General features: G+C 26.7%; 1 protein-coding gene across 1 annotated transcript in view; it reads left to right on the forward strand.

Moving 5' to 3' along the window:
- Positions 1-22,375, forward strand: part of LOC101240275 (basement membrane-specific heparan sulfate proteoglycan core protein) — a 124,679-nt gene that overhangs the window by 27,324 nt on the left and 74,980 nt on the right. The window contains exons 17-35 of the mRNA XM_065787957.1: positions 2,510-2,627; positions 6,545-6,655; positions 6,740-6,867; positions 6,955-7,041; positions 7,129-7,190; positions 7,960-8,021; positions 8,440-8,580; positions 8,655-8,819; positions 11,264-11,356; positions 11,441-11,524; positions 12,000-12,118; positions 12,428-12,536; positions 13,394-13,629; positions 13,869-13,955; positions 14,095-14,162; positions 17,094-17,375; positions 17,466-17,741; positions 18,202-18,471; positions 19,018-19,287. Of these exons, the coding sequence (XP_065644029.1) occupies positions 2,510-2,627; positions 6,545-6,655; positions 6,740-6,867; positions 6,955-7,041; positions 7,129-7,190; positions 7,960-8,021; positions 8,440-8,580; positions 8,655-8,819; positions 11,264-11,356; positions 11,441-11,524; positions 12,000-12,118; positions 12,428-12,536; positions 13,394-13,629; positions 13,869-13,955; positions 14,095-14,162; positions 17,094-17,375; positions 17,466-17,741; positions 18,202-18,471; positions 19,018-19,287 (2,768 nt within the window). The remainder of the gene's footprint in view (positions 1-2,509; positions 2,628-6,544; positions 6,656-6,739; positions 6,868-6,954; positions 7,042-7,128; positions 7,191-7,959; positions 8,022-8,439; positions 8,581-8,654; positions 8,820-11,263; positions 11,357-11,440; positions 11,525-11,999; positions 12,119-12,427; positions 12,537-13,393; positions 13,630-13,868; positions 13,956-14,094; positions 14,163-17,093; positions 17,376-17,465; positions 17,742-18,201; positions 18,472-19,017; positions 19,288-22,375) is intronic.

Here is a 22,375-nt window from a genome sequence, read left to right on the forward strand (position 1 = left end):
AATTCCAGAACTTTAATGCCACAAAAAAATTTGTATGCAATCTTTCTTGTGTCAACGATATTGCAGAGCGAGGTATCAAGCTTGTAGGAGACATCAAAGACAAATGTTTTGATCCAGTAGAGAGAGAACAACTTACTCAAGTTGTGGAAAAGCATCGAAACAGCTTTAAAGGTGCATATTTCTCAAAGAAATTAATTGAAATTAATTTTCAACAAACAAATAAAATTTCAGTGAAGTTATTAATTGTATATTTATTAATATTTCAAATATTATTAAATAAATATAAAAAAATCTTTTGCGGGTTATGCACAAATAGTTGTAAATTAATAAAATTTTGTATAATTGTTTTCTAATGGTTAATAATTAAATTGTGAAAACCTCACTAAGTAACTATAACAATTAGTGGATAAAAAAGTTGCGCAACACTTGTGCAATTCGTTATTCTAACATCCAATGTTTTGTGGGGGATCTAAAAATTATCCTAAATTCAAAATTTTTTGTGTTTAGGGTTTTTAGATCAAATTTTATTACTGGTAAAAATCCAGAATAAAATTTCAAAAAAAAATGGACCACCTTAATGCACACATGTATTTAATATTTAAAATATGGTTCCAGTTAATTTCAAAAATAAAGAAAAAAGACTTCTTCAAACAATAAAGGAAAATTAACTAATAAAAGAATGTACATTTATTTTAATTTCTTGTAAAAGTTACAAAACTAGCATCAAGTTGCTAAATAAATAAATAAAAAATCAGTAAATTCATGTTCCAGTAAAGATTAAAGTGCTCTTATAGCAAATGTTATATTGGTGAAAGATATCTGGTATATTGTTATATAACAGCATCAAACAAGTGCACATCAGAGTATTGGGGAAAATTTAGCTGTAGTTGAAGCATTCCAAAGCTTGTCAAGTATATTTCCACTGGAATGGTAGTAATACTTTAAAAATAGAAATAAATAGTTATAACAGAAAGTTAGAGAACATCATGAAAGTACTTTTTGCGACAATCGACTTTACTGGGATAATGGGATTATTTAACGATGTCATTTTGTTCTAATTCTTATGTCACAAAGAAACTTTCTTGAACAAGAAACTCTTAAAAAGGAACGAAAAACGTTTTTGTAAATTTAAATGGTTTTGTATAATGTTATGGTTTTATTTTATAACTTTGTAACAAATGAAGCTCAAGTATTGTTCTTTGCTTGCATTGATGTTCTTAACCCAGGCATGAAAAGCATTCCTAATTGGAATGTTTAAAGTTGGTTTATTTTTCAAAAAACTATTTTTGAAAATTTGAGCGATGGCAATTTTATTTTTTATGGTGTTTAGAAACAGAAGAGTGCCAGTTGTATCATTTCTCCTCTAAGGTACAGGGTACAAACTAGGTACCAGCTTTCCAAAAGTAGTCAAAGTTCTTTCATCCACCTTTTTTCATCTGTCTTCGGTTTGTTCCTTAAAAGTTGTGAGACCTGTAATCAGATTAAATCATAGATTGGTGCATTGGCAGCATTTCTGAAAGTAAGCCTGTTTTCTGAAGGTAAGTTAGTCCAAGCCTGTTTTTGACAATTTCAGAGTCATCAAAAATGTTTCTTGAAAAAGTTAAAGAAACTATTTTAGATTTTCTTATGAATCATTTTCTGTTTCATAATTTTCTTCTTCATCTTGAGTTTCTTGATAAAGCATCAGGTTGGTGCTTTTTCTTTTAAGCTTTTGGTCTATCTGAATTTGAAGTTGTTAGTTTCTAATTTTTTTTTCTATATACTCAGTGAATTCCTCTTCTTTTGAATACCTCTTGTTAGTTCTATGTTTGTGAGCAATCAGTTACTCATTTTGGCCTAGTTGATGTGTAAAGCTCACATACCATGTCCTCATATACACCATAGGAGTCTTCTAAATCTTTCTAGGTTGGGAACCTTCAGAAACATTCTTTTAGGTTTTAGAGTTTTCAGAATCTTTTCAGAATCTTTCATTATCTTCCAAAACACTCTATATTGAACCTTCAAAAAAATTCTTTTAGGTTTAAGAGTTTTCAGAATCTTTCATTATCTTCCAAAACACTCTATATTGAACTTTCAAAAAAATTCTTTTAGGTTTAAGAGTTTTCAGAATTTTTTTTAGAAACTTTCAACATCTTCCATAACATTCCAGAATATTCTTGCCTTCAAAAATATTCTGCAAGGTTCTAGAATGTTCTAGAAGATTTGATGATTTTCTTGAAAATTCTTACCTTCCAAAATGATGAAGAGAAAAAGATAAATGGAAAAAAAAAATTTTTTTAATTCTTTTTCTATCAAACCTGTTTGTTTTGAAGTCAAAATTACATATTCATAATACATATACATAAGAATTACATACTCAAATATACATAAGAAATACATACATAATACGTAAGAAATACATACTCATAATACATAATACATATACATAAAAAATACATATCATTTTAATACATAATTTTCAAACTAATTTTTGCTTTTTAACAAGTTATATGAACTATTTGGTTTTCAGTCTTTATGAAGTGCGTCTGGATGTTGTGGAATATGATCCAATGGTATCTAATAATCATGTTACATCAATGGTTGAAGAATGTCTCTGTCCCCCAGAATATTTTGGAACTTCGTGCCAGGTTTCTTTATAATTTGACAACATATATTTACATTTACTTACTTTTATTGTCTTAATAAAACACATCCATGAAAACTGATTTATAACCATGACTTTGGTTATAATATTTGTATTTTAAAATATTAGGAATTAAAAATAAATTTCAGGATTTAAATCAATAAATTTTGTCAAAAATATTTTTTGTAGAATATCACATTTTGTTAGTTTAGATTCACATTTTTTATCGTGTCCACACACTTATCACAGTTCTTTATTTTTTTTTGTTTAAAAAAACAACAAAAAACTGTGATAAGCCAAAATGTATCCTCTTGGGCAGAAATTACCTGTGTTGTGCCACAGGAGTCAGTAATTGAACCACTCTTGTTTGTGTATTTATAAAGGATTTGCCTGAAACTCGTTAAAAAACATAATCGAGCTGTATGCAGACGACATCAACATTTTGAATGAAATGCTTTTCTGTGCATCAACTCTTTCTTTGCAATCAGATCTAGACTTAGCTTTTAAGTGGACTCAAGACTGACTAGTGAAATTTAATATTTGTTAATGTATGGTCTTGCACTTTGGCCAGATTAACAAAAAATCACCCCTTTATATCAATAAACAAAAGATAAATATAACAGAATCTGAAAATATTTTTATAGGGTAGATTAGGGTATAGTGAGCACTTAACCAAAAACTAGAATACTTTCAAAAATAAGTATGTTGGATCAAAAATTTTGAATAAACAATTTTTAGAGATCACTATTCATGATCCACTTTGATATATAGGCACCCAAATTTTTTTCTTAAAAACATAGAGGTTTTAAAAAAGTAGACAAAATGCTCATATTACCCAGACCACTTATAATAATATGAGCACTTTAAATTAGCTCAAAAAAATAACAATAAGTAAAAAAATATCAACTTGACAAGCAAACTAATTTGTATTTTATACAACATAATGATTCGTTATAAACAAAAATTATGATTAAAAGATAAAATTTTAAGCCATTTTTTATTGAAAGAATACTACTTTGTTTTACGCAAAAAAAAGAAGAAAAAAATAGTTTATTATTTTTTCAATTGTATTGATTCAAACCTTTAAACAATAAAATTACAAATTTTTGATTTTAAATAACAGAAAGATATTTAGTATTATTAAAATATTTAAAATTTTTTACTAATATTTTAACAACGCAAATAATTTAATAGCTTTTTAATTAGATGAGAGGCGGTAATGACTGCATATAAATTTACGCTTATTACATTAATTCCTGTTATCACCACATAAAGTTGATTCAAAAAGTACAAAGTAACTTTAACTTCACTGCTTACATCTTAGAAATCTTTAAGTATGCTCATATTACCAAGGTGCTCATATTACCCTAATCTACCCTATATATATATATATATATATATATATATATATATATATATATATATATACATACATGTATATATATATGTATATATATATATTTATATATATATATGTATATATATGCATATATATATATATATATATATATATATATATACATATATATATCTATATATATATATATGTATATACGTATATATATATATGTATATAGATGTGTATATAGATATATATATATATATGTATATATACATATATATATATATGTATATATATATGTATATATATATGTATATAGATGTATAAATTTATATGTATATATATATGTATATAGATGTATATATATATATGTATATATATGTATATATACATATATACATATATATATATATATATATGTATATATATATATATGTATATATGTATATATATATATATGTATATATATATATATATATATATATATATATATATGTATATATATATATATATATATATATATATATATATATATATATATATATATATATGTATATATATATATATTTATATATGTATATATATATATGTATATAGATGTATAAATATATATGTATATATATATATGTATATAGATGTATATATATATGTATATAGATGTATAAATATATATGTATATATATATGTATATAGATGTATATATATATGTATATATATGTATATATACATATATACATATATATATATATATGTATATATATATATATCTGTATATATGTATATATATATGTATATATATATATATATATATGTATATATATATATATATATACATATATATATATATATATATATATATATATATATATATATATATATATATATATATATGTATATATATATATATTTATATATGTATATATATATACAGGGTGCGGAGAAAGTTTTGTCCCAATTTTTAAAGTAACCAATTGGTAGTAATCTTTTGCAAGAAAGAATAAAATGTAACAACATTTTTATTTAAGTTCAAAGAACCAAAAAATTATAATAAAGGTTCAAAGTTTCCACCATCAGCGTCGATGCACTTCTTCAAACACTTTCAGAAGCTCTCGATGATGGTCTCAAGATCTTGGATGATTATTTCATCCCAAGCTTTCTTCAGAACCGACTTCAAGGCATCCACTGTTGTGTATCTTTTGCCTGAGATCTTCTGTTCCAAGATCGACCAGATTGAGAAGTTGAGGGCGTTCAAGTCTGGTGAATTACTTGGCCAAACATCCTTGCCCCAGAATTCCAGAAAGAGTTGATTACAGAGAGCGATTGTTGACACAGTTCCATGGGCCGGGGCTCAGTCCTGTAGTAGTGTAAATCCAGCCTGACCAAAGTGATTTGAGCCCCACAGCTCCACAACATCTCTCAGAATGCTTTGTTAATAAACTTGGGCATTAACTTTCACATTTTGATCAATGAATATGAGCGGGGTCTTTCCGGTAGCAGATACGTCTGCCCACAACATCACTGACATAAGGAAATGCTTTTTGACCATCAATTTAGCCGCAAAAGTGTTCTTTAAACCACTCTTGAGAAGTTAATGAAGATTCTGGGAGTTGTGGATAGGTTGAATCATAAAAATCTTCTCTTCCGTGAATAACACTCGCTTCAATCGACCACCAGCAACCAGACACAACATCTTCTTGGCACGTAGCTTTCTGTTTGCTTTCGCTTGATCACTCAAGAAGTGGGCCTGATTGATTCGATATGCAACCTAAGCTTTTTTTAGACAATTGTTCGCACACTTTTTTCATCAATTCCCAAGTCTTCGGCCATCATTCTCATCAAGGGCAAAGGGTTTTGACGGATCTTGCAACGGACCTTGTTGATGTTGACTGGAGTGACTGCAGTTGGCGGGTGGCTGCTCTGAGGGTGGTCCATCTCATTTCCTAACTCTTTGTATCGTTTTATGGCCCTGTTAACCATTCACTTCGGATAACCCGTCATAGAAACAATTTACAGGCTGGTTTTTTTAGCTTTCAACAATTCAATGTTGTGATCCGTCTCTTTCTCGCGTCCATTTTCCTAAAAATAGCAAATTTTATTTTTGAAATACAAGGTAAAGTTTAAATTGTAAGAAATTTTGTAAATAGCAATTAAAACCAGTAAGATAAAGTAAAAAAAATGAAATTCTCTGAGAAATACATGCGTTCAATGATTTTTTAGAAGTGGGACAGAATTTTCTCCGCACCCTGTATATGTATATATATATATATATATATATATATATATATATATATATGTATATATATATATATATATATATATATAAATATATATATATATATAAATATATATATATATAAATATATATATATATATATATATATATATATATATATATATATATATATATATATATATATATATATATATATGTATATATTTGTATGTGTATACTTAGATGTTTGATACAGACAGTTTATTACTGCATTTGTTAGCATGAGACAGTTTTAATCAAATGGGTAATTAATCAAACAGATTTTACAAAAAAAAAAAGTAACAAAATTTTAATTACATTTTTTTAGCATTGCAACAAAGGTTTTACAAAAGTGAAAGATCTTCTGCTTGGAAAATGCACTCCTTGCCAATGCAATAATCATGCAGATGATTGTAATGGAAACTCTGGAATCTGTAGGGTAAAAGAATTTTTTAGTAAATTTATGAACATAAAAAGAATTTATTAAGTATGTTTTTTTAATGATATAAAAATTGTCCAGTAGAATTGTTTACATTTTACCACTGGTGATCATTGTGAGAAATGTTTACCTGGTTACTATGGTGACCCACGTTCTGGAAGGCATGATGCTTGTTTGAAATGTCCTTGTCCACTAACTGTTGAGTCAAATCAGTAAGTTTAAATTAATATTCTCTTGAATACTTTTTTTGTTTAGCAATGTTTTAGCCAAGGAATAAATTCTGTGTAAATTTTGTTTAGGTTTAGTTCAACTTGCTTGTTAGATACAGATGGAGAACCTACTTGTGATGCATGTCAAAGAGGATACACAGGAAGAAACTGTGAAAAGTTTGATGTTTACTTTTATAAATCTAATAAATCTAATTACATTACCGCTCAACTGTTTAAAAATATTTTTGTTGTTGTACTTTTTAGATGTTTACATCCATACATTGGAGATCCATTACAGCAAGGTGGAAGTTGTACATCTCCAAATGGTATAGTTTTGATATATAACATTTTTTACAAGAGGTGACTTAAATTCTTATCTTTACTGCTTGAACAGTTAGATAATTGTAGATAAGAAATTAATTTTAAAACAACAGCATTTATTTTTAAACATACAACTAACTGTAAACAAAACTTTTAATTTGAAATTGTAGAAGTTTTTTTTATTTAAAAACTTTTTTTTAACTTTAATTTTTCAGATCATTATATATAACATTTATGAATAATTATGAATAAAACTGAAAAAAAAATGGTGCTGTAAATAAAAAATGATACTACTAAAGAATAAAATTCATGAAATAGTCAACAGAAAAATAATAAAAATAATAAAATAGAAAATAGCCAATGGTAGTCCACTTGTTTTTTTTTAATGCTTTTTGATTTAATTTGGAACTCAAAATCTTAAAGTAGATATAGGCAAGAAATTTTCAAAAAAAAAATCACTTAGAACATCATACTAAAAATGGAATGGGTGTCTCTATATGTTCATGCATTGACTCTTGGGTTAGGTAATGGCAACTTGTATTGATATATGAATGTGGTTTATTGCTGCAAAAAATAACTGTTTTTTACCTTATTTTCGCTTTTTTTTTAAATGTATGCATCTAATATTGGTATTTCAGAAAAGGATGAAATTTCTTTTTTAAAAAACTTATAATGCTGTAGTAGTTAAGGCAGTGAACCATACCTCCTATTTCATTATGGTGCCCCACCTTATTTCAGTATGACCTTCTATCCTTAGTATGTTTTTTTTTTTAGCTGGATGTGAATGTGACATGAGAGGTGTAGAACATTGTAATAACTCAACATGCCTCTGTAAAGTAGGTCCTTAAAATAATTGATAAAATTTTCTCTCTTTACTTTATGCACCTAAACCAATAATGCCAATAAAATTTTCTTATTTCATTTGTTCCATCTAAATGTTTAATGTAAATAAAGTTTTCTCCTTTTCTTTCACTTAATTAATGAATGCTAATAAAGTTTTCTTGTTTTATTTCTTTTATCTATTTGTCCACCTCTAAATATTTAATTAATTATTTCTGTCCATCTAGTTATTTTAATTATTTATTTCTGTCCATTTAATTATTTTAATTATTTCTGTCCATCTAATTATTTGTCAGCTGTTCCACCTGAACATTTATTAGTATGACTTTTTTTAAATATCATGGTTTTTTTAAGATCATGACTTTTTCTTTTATTTTAAATTAATTTTTCTTCAACTCTTTCTGAACTTACTAGAAAAATGTTATTGGAGAAAAATGCTCTTATTGTAAACGAGGATCTTTTTATCTTCATAAAAAAAATAAAGATGGCTGTCTTAAATGCTGGTGCTTTGGTGTTACTGATATCTGTAAAAGTTCTGAAAACATCCATTTCAATGTAAGTTTAGCTGTTTTTTTTTTATTTCTTTAATTATTTGTTTATTTTTAATTACGAAAATTTCTACTTTTTAGTTCAAACTTTTAAACATGAGTGGAGTTAAAATCACAAACTTTGAAGAAACAATTAATATTTCTAAAGGACTTTATGTAGGATCTTTAAATGAAGCAATTTTAAGCGATTTACCTGAAAATCAATTACTTTATTGGTCCTTGCCGGAGTCTTTCAATAAAGAAAAGGTCAGTCTTTAAGGTTTCTTTTTTTAATAAATAAAATTCTGAAATGATTGAAAACTATACATTTCTTTTAAAAACAATGCAACCAAATGATAATAGACTTGTATCTTTGACAGACTTGTTTTCAAAACCAACACTTCTTATATATAATACATAACTATGTTGGAAAGATAGAATGGAAGTAAAAGGGTATAGAATAAACATAAATAAAGCAAAGTTTATGGATTTTAAAGTCAAGAATAAGCAATTAGAGTGGAAGTGTGTAGTGTTTATATAGGAGTTATAGCAAATGCTATTGCTTGTACTGTTTATAGTAAATGGTAACACACAATATTGGTATTTTTGGTATACAAGGTGCAAGTATACAAATTTTTAATTTTCATTGTAGAAAATGTACTTTTGGTAAATACAGAGAGGTCAAGAAAGAGATTGAAACAATAAGGAAAGTTAGAATTTGTTGGTAGGTCTTGGAGATACAATTGGATGAGCTGGTGGATCAGAAGAGGCATCAAGAGCAAGGGGTGAGGTGCATATCCATCTCTAATAGCAGGAGGGGCATCATTAAATATTAAAGAATGGTTGTACACCACATGCGTCTAGAGTGGTAGGGAAAGGTAGAGGCAGGAAATAGTTTTAGTTTAGAAAAGAAGATGCTCAACATTGTTTATATTGGATAAATGGCATAATCAATCATCACTTTAATTAAAAAAAGCATCACAAACATAATTACTTTTAATGATAAAAGATTGTTTTCTGATAAAAACAACAAACCAAAAGCCAACGGAGAAATTTGCATATTAAATGCTATATTAACCGAGAAATAGAAAGGAAATCTAAAAATATCATTTAAGGTATTCAAGAATCACAAGCAAGAATATCAGAATAAAATTAAAGTTTAATTTTTAAAAGTTTATTGATTTATGAAGTTGGTTAATTATTTAGAAATTAAAACAAAATGCATTATAAAAAATCATCAATTAAAAAACAATAACAATTCAGGTGTGATTTTAGTTAAATTAAAAGACAAATAAAATGTCAATAACATTTTATAGAACCCAATAAAATTAAGAGATATAAAAACCAAATAAACAAACCAACAATTTTAAACCAACAAATGACACAGACTTATTACACATGGATTTCGGAAAAGCTTTTGACAAAGTACCTCATAAATGCTTAGTTAAAAAATTATTAACCTATAGGATTAATAAGAAGTTGCTAGCTTGAATTGAGCATTTCATAATTGGTAGAACACAAAGAGTAATTATGGGTGAAGATATACCTAATTGGTGTCAAGTATTTAGCGGCATGCCACAAGGTTTGGTATTAGGACCACCTATTTTTATTTTATATATATTAACAATTTACCTGATTAACTTTGCTTTTTGCTAATTTGCTTTCGCCAACATATAATTTGCATTGTGGGTTAACTTCAGAATGCAAATTATATGCTGACAAAAGCAAATTAATTTCAGTTATCAATATAATTACAGCATTTTAAAAGCAAATCAACTACAAACCAATGTTATTAAAGTAATCAATTGGTGCAGCATGTGGGTAATCAAACTCAACAAGAAAAACTTTAAAATATTAATTTGCTGCTAAAAATAAAAATAACAAGTATATAACTAGTAAGTCTACTATTAACGATTCCAATGAAAATTATTAAGTTAAAGAAAATAAACTAGAGAAAGACTTAGGCATATAAATACCTGCATAAGCAAGTAAAATCAGAAGTTGTTAATGCACAAAGAGCATTGGCTTTGATTAAAATAATTTTTTCCTACTTAAATTCTGAAATAGTGAAAACATTATATCATATGCTTGTAAGACCTCATCTTGAATTTGCATTGTCAGTCTGAAACTCAACTCTGAAAATTAACATATTTGAATTTGAGAAGGTCCAAAGAAAAGCTACAAAACTAATTCCTGGACTGAAGAACCTACCCTATGAAGAAAGGCTTTGGAAATTAATTTTAATGACTTTAGAAAATTGCAGATCTAGGGAGGACCTAAAATATCACCACAAAATATCAAATGGCTTATAAGTCTTGAATTGGTTCAAAAATCCAAAACTCGTTTCTTCGATAACAAGCAATAGACCTCCATCAAATATACATGGACAAATATATGTGAACTAAATATATGCCGGACATCTAGCAACCCTACATGCTCTCTATCAATGTATATTGTTGTTATTGCAACAATTACTAACAGGAAGAGAATTATAAATTATAAATATAATAGATATAAAAAAAATGAAATAAATACAATGCCTGAAAAAATTGATTATACCAGTAGTAGAGAAATTATTTTGTAAGAAATAATGAACTTAATATAATTTAAAGAAGTAAATAATAAATAAATAATAATAAATTCATTGTAAATAAAATGTCTTTATATAAAAAAAAGTTTGAAATATTAGACTTGTATTTCTTTCAATACAGCTTATTGCTTATGGTGGAGTTTTGTCATACACCATATCTTATGAAGAGATTGGTTCTGGATATATTGATCTAAAGCCTGATGTCATTATAAAGGTTTTTCTTAATTAATGGGAATAACTCTTTTGAAATAATCTTCGTTTTTTTTCAACTAAAAAAAATCATTTTGTTTTATTTTAGGGAAATGGAAAATCTTTAGTTTACCAAGCTCAAACGATAGTTTATAGTAGAGAAATAGCACATATGGAAGTTCCAATTGATGAGGTAAAATAATATAGAAGTTTCAATTTATGAGTTGAGTTTAGAAGTTTAAATTATTAGTTAATAATGTTTAAATTATTAATGATTTTAAACCGTTTTATATTTTAAAAAATTTTGAAGTTATTTTTGTCAGTTCTATTTGCTATCAAAACTCTTTGTTTAAGCTATTGGAGATCTTTCTAAAAGTTTTGAATAGAATTTTGTTATCATTGGCACTTCTTTGTAAATCTTTAGTAATTGATATTCATTTCTCCTTCGTTCATTTACCATTTATCAAATTTTTTTTGATTTACAAACTCCAAATTTGTTAATTCTTTTTTGTAATCATTTTTCCCTTTGTATGTCTTTTTATTATAATCATTTTTCACTTTATATTTACATTTATGTGTTGTTTTTTGTATTACGATATTTACAGTATTCTGATTTATCTGTACTAGTCTGGAAGCATTTTAACAAAATGATAGAATTTTGCTTTTAGGAGAAATGGTCAAAGTTATCAGGAGGATTAGTCTCCAGAGAAGAGTTTTTGTTTGTTCTCTCAAATATTAGCAGTTTTTTAATTCGTGCTACTTATAACACAAGAATAAAAAGTACATTGTAAGATATTTTTAACATAAACATTTAAAATTTTTAACTTTTAAGCATATTTTTTTCATACTAGTAATTTAAATAAAAAGATAAATTTTTTAGTAAACTTAAATTTGAACCTGGACAAGTTTATTTACAATTGTAAATCATTTCTAAAAATTTACTTTGTTAAAAGATTTGATTGAAAAATACAGGTGCAAGTTTGCAAATTGAATTCTAAAGGATTTACAACTGTTTTGATTGAATCTAGCACGTAAATAGAATCTTATTTCTTTAGAAATATTATTGACAATTGTTATTAACACATTTTTATATCAGATTAAGGAATGTATCATTATCTTGGCCTACATCTAATAAGTTTGTTGACTCTGTGAAAAGCATAGAAGTTTGTGAATGTCCAATTGGATATAATGGCACTTCATGTCAGGTATTTTTTTTTTTAACTTTCTTGAAAATGATTCTTTGTACTTGAATATGTTTTACTTAAAAAGATAATCGTGGATGTTGTTAAATAAGTCCTACAAGTTTTTTGTATAAACTGCAACAATACAATATTAATTGCTTATATCTGTATATATTATATCTGTATATCTGTATATCTTGCGTTCTTAGAATGTCAAGTATTAAAAAGGAAGTTTTTAAACAAAAAATAGTATTATTTTTGTTTCAAATGTTAAAAATTAACTTGAGCAAAAGTGTAGAGTTTTAGTTTCAAATGATTGGATGAAAGGGGAACATATAGAGTGCAAATAAGAATTTAAAGATATTTTAGATGAAAGAAAGTAGAGGCCAAAAGGAATATTTTGAAAAAATGCCACCACTCTTGAAGAAGTTTGTAATTTAAATAAACTGCCCCTTCGATAAAAATTTGACTAAAAATGTTCTTGTAATTATTTTGATAATTCTGCAAAAGTTCTGTAAAAATATTAATAATATCTGTAACAATATTTGTAATATATTTATTATAAAAAATTTGTTCTATCAAAAATGTTTATACTTTTAAAATATTATTTTCTATAAAGTTTTTTTAAAATCTTGTATTTATATTTAGTTAATAGCTTTTAAACACTTTTGAACCATTTTTTGAGTATTTTTTTTTTTTTAGTAAAAAATCTTCTATTTTTCTCTAAAAAAACTCTATTCTATTTTTACCTAGTAAATTTATTTGTTGATATACTTAGTTATATAATAATATTAAGTTAATAAATTGTATCTTAATATTATTATTATTATTATTATTATTATTATATACTAAATTATTTTTAAATATTTTTTTCCTTCTAGCGTTGTGCAACTGGCTTTTTTCGTTTCATAACTTCTAATGGCGAATTAAGATGTAAAAAATGTCAGTGCAATGGTCATTCAGAATACTGTGATGATGTTACAGGAATATGTATTGGTTGCAAAAATAATACTAAAGGTGAAAAATGCAATGAGTGCAAGCTTGGTTTTTTTAGCGATTCATCCAATGGAGTAGAATGCAAGCCGTGTTTTTGTCCTCTCAGCATGTCAACTAATCAGTTAATAAGTTACATTTTAGTTTTATATTCTAATAAATATTGATAAATATAAATAATATTTATAAATCTATAGTTCAGTTATTAAAGAAAAAAAAAGGGAAAAAAAGAAATATAGCTAAAAAAGTAAATAGTGATAAAAAAGTCAATGTTGGTTAAAACAATTAATAGATTTTTTAAAAAGATTTTAGATATTATTACGGTTCCTAAAATTATGAAAAATTTTCAATTTTTACAAATAGGTTTAGCAAATCTTGCACTGCTATGAAGGAAGGAGGATTTGTTTGTGATGCATGCAAGACTGGATATTCAGGGCGCTATTGCGGAGAGTATGTGTTTTATTACGTAATTGTTTACTTGAATTTAAATGAAAATTTCAAGTTAAATCGAATTATTTGTTTGAAAATTTACGACTTTTTTTTATTTATTATATTACATTGGTACAAATGTTGTTATTATTTTTAAAAGGTGCGCTGTTGGCTATACTGGTAATCCTCTTACACCAGGTGGTACTTGCAAAAAATCTGCAGCCCGTTGTAAGTCAATAGAATTTTTAAATAATTATTTGTTGTTATTTTTTTCGTCATTAAATTTTATTTAAAAGAATTAATCAAATCTATCAACCAATCAAATCTATCAACCAATCAAATCTATCAACCAATCAAATCTATCAACCAATCAAATCTATCAACCAATCAAATCAATTAAGATTTTTTTTTAGTCTGCTTAATCATTATTCGAGATTATTAAAGTTTTGAAAAACTACTAATGAATCCCGCACATTCATCTAGCATTCTGCAAGAGTGATCCATAATTTTTTTTTAAACACAGCTTTTCCTCTAGCCAAAGGGGAGTTAAAATTTCTTCTGTTCCAGGAAATAGGGTGATAATAGTAGAGCAATATAAAGGGAATTACTTAGCGTTACTCAAAAGAATTGCATAGTGTTACTCAAGGGAATTACTTAGCATTACTTAAGGGAATTGCTTAGCGTTACTCAAGACGCAACAAGTAATGTAATTACATGTTTTGTATTGTTATGTTTTAGAGTTAGTATGCCTCAATAAATTATTATTTATAATAATAATAAATAATAATTTATTAAGATATACAATTTGACAGAAATCACATCGGTTTCCAACCTTAAAAATATTAAAATATTTTATTAAAAGTTTTTCATTATATTGCGGATGATTGCTTTCTGCATTTAAATATTGTCTTAACTCAACATTTGAAGGATTTTTCTGGAAATTTCTTTTTTGAAGCACCTAATGAAGTTTTTTTTTTACTGTCTACAATCTGTTAGCCAGTCTAAAATATTTTAATCAATTATCTTTATATATTTTAATATTTTTAAACTGTTGGTGAAAGTTAAAAAAACATTTAATCAATCATTAAAGATTAAGTAAACAATGGCATCAGTGTCTTCAAACCATCTGATAATTTTTTTTTAACCAATCAAAGTTGTAAATAATTGCATCAGTTGCCCCCACGGTCGACGTCACGGGTTTTGAAGTAGAGGGGCACAACGTGAATTTCTAAAAAAGTCTTGGTTTTTCTAAAAAAAAAAAAAAGATTCGTTTGGAAAAAAAAATGAGAGGGGGCACGTACCCCACGGTCCCCCTGGTGTCGTCGGCCCTGGCTCCACAACAAGATTTACTTGTAAATAAAAAAACATTCTTAAAATCGTGTTTGCATTTAATAAAAATGTAAATAGCGAGGTAACTTTTCTGAACGATTTTAAGGCTACAATTTGCGTAAACTCCTAAAATTTTAATATTTAATATTTAAGGTTCAAAAGGGATACACTTGAATTTAATGAAAAACACATCCTTACAATTTTTATGCTTGTATTAATCGCGGTAGTCAAATATAATTATTCAAAATCAAATTCAATCAACATTTCTTTAGTTCTTGTATTGTTGAACAGCAATTTAGTTTAGGGGAAGAAGGGGCAAGATGGCGAACGTTTTAAAACCCTAAGTAATTGCAAAAGTACAAGTCATAAAGCAACAATGCTTTGTCAGTTAGTTTTATTATAATGATTCATTGCCTGCATGCAATTTCAGTTTCAAAAGTAGAAAAATTCATAATAAAAAAACGAACGATTCATATTTGTCAACTGGTCACGTTACCTGGCAAGATGGTTTGTTGTACGTTTTCTGTCTCCAATTTTATAAAATTTTAAAAACTACCAACTGCTCTAACTAAAATAACACAAAATAAACACGCGTTGCAAAAAAATAGCATAAGAAGGAACGCCCGAAGGACACCATTAGCAATAACCGATACCGAGGTTGCCTTTTATTCATTGCAAAAAATAAACTTAAGCGTATAAAATAACGTTAACAATATTTAAAAAAACTAATTGGTATTTTAAAATACAAGATGTAAATAAAGTTTCGTTTCTACCTATTTATAAATTTTTTGTTGAGTTGTTATATGAAAAGCCATCTTGCTTATTTGCCATTATACCCGTTTTCCATCAAGTTGGTTAAATATGATATACTTAAAAAAATTATATACTGGTTTAATTATTTTTATAAGAATAATTACACTACTGTTAATTATTTTGTTAATTTTACTATTATTCCATATCTTGTGGGGTTGTTTTGGTCAATGAGATGCATTTTTTTTTAAGAAAAAACAGTTACTGTACTTTATTTGAATTAGGCCCACTTTTTTTTTTGTTTTTAGAAATTATAGCAAAAATACCTTTTTTAAGCAAAAAGTGTTTAATTTTTTCTCACGCAGCTCAAATATTGTAGCAGCTTTTTTTAAAAGTGTCTTTTTGTGCCCCCTCGTCTCTATATTTTTATTTTTATAGTTTATTAAAATTTTGTATTTTATTAATAATCATTAAAGATAATTGCAATTTTTTAGTTCAAAGTTTACTAAGTTATTAATTTTCAAACGTCAATAAGACGTTGATGATTTGAAATTATAAATAATTGTAAAATGTTTTTTAAACTGAACTTCAAAGAGACCACCAAATAATCAATGTAGTTTGAATTTCCAGAAAAAAAATTGTATTAAATTAGACAACAATAATAATAATGACCATTTGACCTATATTTAATAGTGACCATTATTAAATATATTTAATAATGACCATTATTAAATATATTTAATAATGGTCATTATTCACTAAATTAGACAACAGTTTTGACATATTTAGTTTTTATTTGAATTTATTGTCATATTTTATTATTTCAAAAAACTTCTTAACGAGAACATGTGGACAACTTTTTCTTAATAAGAAAATTTATTTATACTGCTTTTTTAACACTATAAAAAATACAAACAAAAGGGTGACTCAATATCCACTTAACATATATAATATATATATATATATATATATATATATATATATATATATATATATATATATATATATATATATATATATAAACATCAAGATTTAGTTTTGCTATATAAAGGTTTTGTTTTGTTTTTTATCATTATTTAGACACGTCTGAACCATCTGTTAAAATTACCCCTGAAATTAGGAAAGATCGCTTAGGTACAATCTCAACATTTCATTGCAGTGCGACAGGAGAGCAACCACTTATGATACAATGGTCTCGTATTGACGGCAGACCTTTTGCATCCAATGTCAAATTTGCTTCAACGCCTACATCTAAAACACTGACTATAATGAAAATTGATCATCTAGATGAACAAACTTATATATGTTCTGCCAGAAATGATTATGGTTTAAGTTCTGGCAGGGCAGTTCTTAATGTTGTGTGTGAGTAAATATAAAACGCATTTAGAATGCACTTACCTTACTTTTTGCAGGTTTTAAGTTTTGTTGTTGTTTTTTTTCGATTTATTTTAGCTCATCGTCTACTGCCGATTCGTGTAAGTGTTGTGCCAAAGTCTCTTTATATCGAGCAAGGAGGCGTTGCCCGATTTATTTGCAATCACGATAGCGATATAACATCTACTATAACGTGGAGTCGCGAAGATTTCGAAAAACTACCAGCCGAAGCCCTGGTAAAAAATGGTATTTTTACTATACCGAATGTAAATCAAGGTCATTCGGGACTTTATTCGTGTAGAGTCTCTAATCAATATAGTTACGACCAAGTCAGTGTGCAGCTGAGAGTAGGAGGTTAAACTTAAATATGATGAATTTTTTATTTTTAAATAATATTTTAATTATATGTAACATGTTTATATGTAAGATATGTATACACGGTTTTACTTGAATACGACTTTAACAGTTAAATAGTCAGAAATAGTGGCCTGTCAGAGGGCTGGTAAGAAATAAGCTTTCTCTTTTTCTGATGAAATTTTTATTATAATAATAAATGTGTTTTACACCATTCTTAATACAACAAAAGTTGAGAACTTGCATTTACGGGTAAGCGCCATTTAAACTAAAAGCAGAATTATCATGCGAATGGCCAACAAATACATGTTGTTATAGTCCCTGTTAGTGAATATCTTATGTGTACTATGATCTTAACTCTGCGTAGTGTTTGTTTTTTTTTCTTCAGAGTAGTTATTTTGTACAATGTCATTCTATTAAAAAAGACTATTCAAGTCAAGTTTAGTTTATTAATTTTTAGTTTCTATTCCGCCAAAAGTTGCGATTTATCCTAACGAAGTTGTTTCTAATATTAACGAAAATGTACAATTTCGCTGCTCTTTTTCCGGGTACCCAACACCGACTATTTCTTGGGAGCGCGAGACTGGAAAATCTATGTCTGGAAATGTAATTATAGAAGAATCCCTTCTAGAAGTAAAAAATGTACAAGTCGACGACGAAGGGCAGTATTTTTGTATTGCAAGTAATCAAGGAGGCACAGTTTCCTCTCGATCTGTTCTCTACGTCAGAGGTATGCATACCATAGTAAGGAAATGTATATACTATAGTATAAAACTTATAATTTGAAAACAATAATTTGTGAGTGGAAAAGTAGATTTGAGAGACAAAAAAGTACTATTATCTCGTATTAGGTTTAGTTGAGGAGATTTAGTTCTCATTGGTTTCTTGTGCTATTTCATGTATATATTAACTATACACATACATACATACATACATACATACATACATACATACATACATACATACATACATACATACATACATACATACATATATACATACATACATATATACATATACATATATATATATATATATATATATATATATACATGTATATATATATATGTGTGTGTGTGTGTGTGTGTGTGTGTGTCTATATATATATATATATATATATATATATATATATATATATATATATATATATATATATATATATATATATATATATATATATATATATATATGTATATATAAAACAGTTTTTATTATAATATGTCTGAAATGTTTTTATTATAATTGTCTGAAAAGTTGATAATTGTGTTATTTTCAGGACCAAATAGTTTACCAATTGTCAACATAATTCCAAGTGAGTTTCGTGTTCAATTAGGAACAACAGTTTTATTTTTATGCAGCTATTCTGGGATTGTTTTGAAATTAAGTTGGAGGAAAAAAAATGGAAATTTACCAACCTCTAGCTTGGTGCGAGATCGTGAGTTACATATACCAACAACAGACTTAGCTGATGAGGGCCAATACGAATGTATCGCATCTAACCAATACGGTGAGGTTGTCGCAAAAAGCAATCTTTTTGTAGAACCTGGTATGTAATTAGTTTTTAAGCGCTTTTAGTTTACATAAGCGTCGGGTAATATTATTTTCATGTTTTACACTTTTTACACATTTTATTATTCTTTTTATATAAAAGCTTTATAAATGTGTTTTTATTCAATTCTGATAATAGTTTGTCATTATCTTTTATTTTTATCAATGTTTGAGAATTATGAATAACAACTCACTATGATGTTTATGTTGATAAAAATTATTAGTGATAAATTTCGATTAAAAACGTTTCTCATTATAGACCGGCGTTTGACAAACTGGTAACAGTGGTGGATCTAGAATTCAGTAGTAAGACATAATGTTTTAAAAGAGAAACATTATGCTGAGCTAAAAAAAAAAAAGCGTTAATAAGATAATGGGTCTAGTTGATATTTTGCTGTTAATCTTCATGCCGTATAAGCTTCTAAGGTTTCAATATACGTGAATTATTTAAAAAAAAAACTTTATGCAAAAGGGAAGACAAGGGCAGATCCAGCATTTTTTAGTGTTTGAGATGTAAGGTTTGAACCTTCCCCCTCCCCCCCTCAATTTTAGGGGGTCCAAATTTTTTGTGGTCATAGTTTTTGAACACTAAAAGATTATTGTATGAAGTTTAAAGTTTATCGATGAGTATTAATTTTGTTGTGCTCATCATTATCATCATCATCCTCATCATCATTTGTGCTGTTAATATGCTCCTCGCATTTTCACAGCACTCAACGAGCCGGTTTGCTCTTCTAGTTAGAAAAATGTAAACATCAGGCAAAGTCTTGTCTAATGGATTTGCGACTACTGATGACGATTCACTTTGAAGACTTAACTTAGAATGCAGAATACTGTCAAGCTCCATAAATTAACTATAGTGTTAAAATATCCATAGTAATGTAAGGTTTATAAATACTATTTAATGTTTATAAATACTGTTTAAATGTTAGTAGCTTTCTACAAATAAATCTTTCACAAATTTGTATATAGTAATTAGGCAAAATTCTCAATGAGCTGTGTTTGATTATAAACCCGAACTGGTTGAGAGAATAAAAAAAAAATTCGTTTTACTTTTAAAACGAAATTTTTTTTTAAATATGTAAATCTAAACTGGTTGAAAGAATAAAAAAGTTTTTTTCGTGTTACTCAATAAAAATATGTAAAAACAAGATCTTCAGAGTTCTAATTTTTTCTTGAGAGATTTGAAACAACCGAATTCGTCACAAACATTGTAATAGCTAGCTATTTTCTTGTGTTTTTTTTTCTTCTTGGTGTTCTCAATCATCATTAAAAAATTACCGTGATATGGCAAATATTCAGTATGCTTTGCACCTTATTTCGAGGTCTAACTAAATTATTAATTTTTTCATAAATTCCTTGTTGCAATTTATAACCAGCTGTAATTAACCATCTATTATTTCAGCAAAAACAGTTTATCAAATTATGTTAAGATAATAACAAAACATTATTTGTTTTTTTTGAACATGTTAAAGTTCAAGCTAACAGTGCATTCTTTGTTTAGAAAAAAAATTTATTTATTCGAAAAGCTTTTTTGTCGTTTTCATTTTAAACTCATACTAAATTTCTATATTTTCTTTTAATTTTATTTATTTATAAAATCATAGAAATTGTATATATTATTATTCATAATACGGTGGTGGTGGTTCTAGACTTGTCTCGTTTGGTAAAGGTGGGCCACCATTTTGTCCTGGCTCTGGAATATAATCTATTTTATATCTATAAAATGAGTTTCTTGTATGACCCTGTTCGTTTATCTGTTGTGTTTTTTTCTCAAAGGCTTCCAGTAGCTTTTCTAAAAGATGCTGCGATCCTGCAGTATTTAGCAAAGACTCGCAAAAATTATCAAATGCAGCAGATCCTTTTTTAGATATTTTATTTATAAAGCATTCAGCTTGTTGTTTTCTAGTCTTTTCGTACTTTATCTCCTCTTCGTCTTCTTCGTCAAATATTTTCTGAACTCGTAAAAAAGAGAAATGCTTATGCGGAAAAAGATCCTTAACTAATTCATCTCTCAGATCTTCTAAAACTTCATTTTTCCATTCTTTATAAAAGTTTAAAACTTCGTTTTCTCTTTCCGACATTTTTACACACAATAGCGATAGATTTTTTGTTCACGGCTCCTTTTATTTACTATGAAAGTAATTTTAAAAATATATCAATCAGTTATAAGCTAGCGAAATTAATTTAATTCAATTATTTATTGAATTAATATGTCAACGATTCGTTGAAAACTAGTCAACCGTGGTGAATTCAAATCCTGATAAAGTAACATGATCCATTTAACTAAAATAATTAAAAAATTGTCATTAGGCATTCTCCTTCGTTGTGTTTGTTTTTTTATTTGAAATATTAGTTATTAGAATAGTGACTTATTATTAAAAAAAAAAAAAAGAAACACGTCGAAGGAGAATACTTATTGACAATTTTTCAAATATTTTAGCTATAAGGATCATGTTACTTTATGCGTGTGTGTGTGTGTATTTATATATATATATATATATATATATATATATATATATATATATATATATATATATATATATATATATATATATATATATATATATATATATATATATATATATATATATATATATATATATATATATATATATATATATATATATATATATATATTGCTTACGACTTAAAACATTTGAAGAGTTCCAAATATAATTTAAAATTTTCTGATCTGTGTTATTATATAATGTATTAAAGTACTTTAAAAGTCAATCTGGGTTTCAAAAGAGATTAAAATAAATGAAATGCTAGCGGCTAAATTTAATATTAAAAAGTGGGGTAATTTGTTAACCATGGCCACACGGAAGAAACTGTTTGTTTGTTTTTTCGTCAATTGTTACTTTTCTTTATATTTTGCAATTTTTCATTTTAAAACTGTAAAAATTTCACACATTATTGTTTCGATTGGATAAAATGATGGGAACAAAATAATAAATTTTCAATAAATATATTAATATACAACACGTGTACCAGAGTATGTGAGCGGGGTGGAGTTGGAGCGGAGTTGCGTGATTTTGGCAGGTGCGAAGAGCGAATTTTCAAAAGGTCAGAGCGTTATAATT

Source organism: Hydra vulgaris, chromosome 01 (assembly GCF_038396675.1).
Source record: "Hydra vulgaris chromosome 01, alternate assembly HydraT2T_AEP".
Classification (NCBI taxonomy): Eukaryota; Metazoa; Cnidaria; class Hydrozoa; order Anthoathecata; family Hydridae; genus Hydra; species Hydra vulgaris.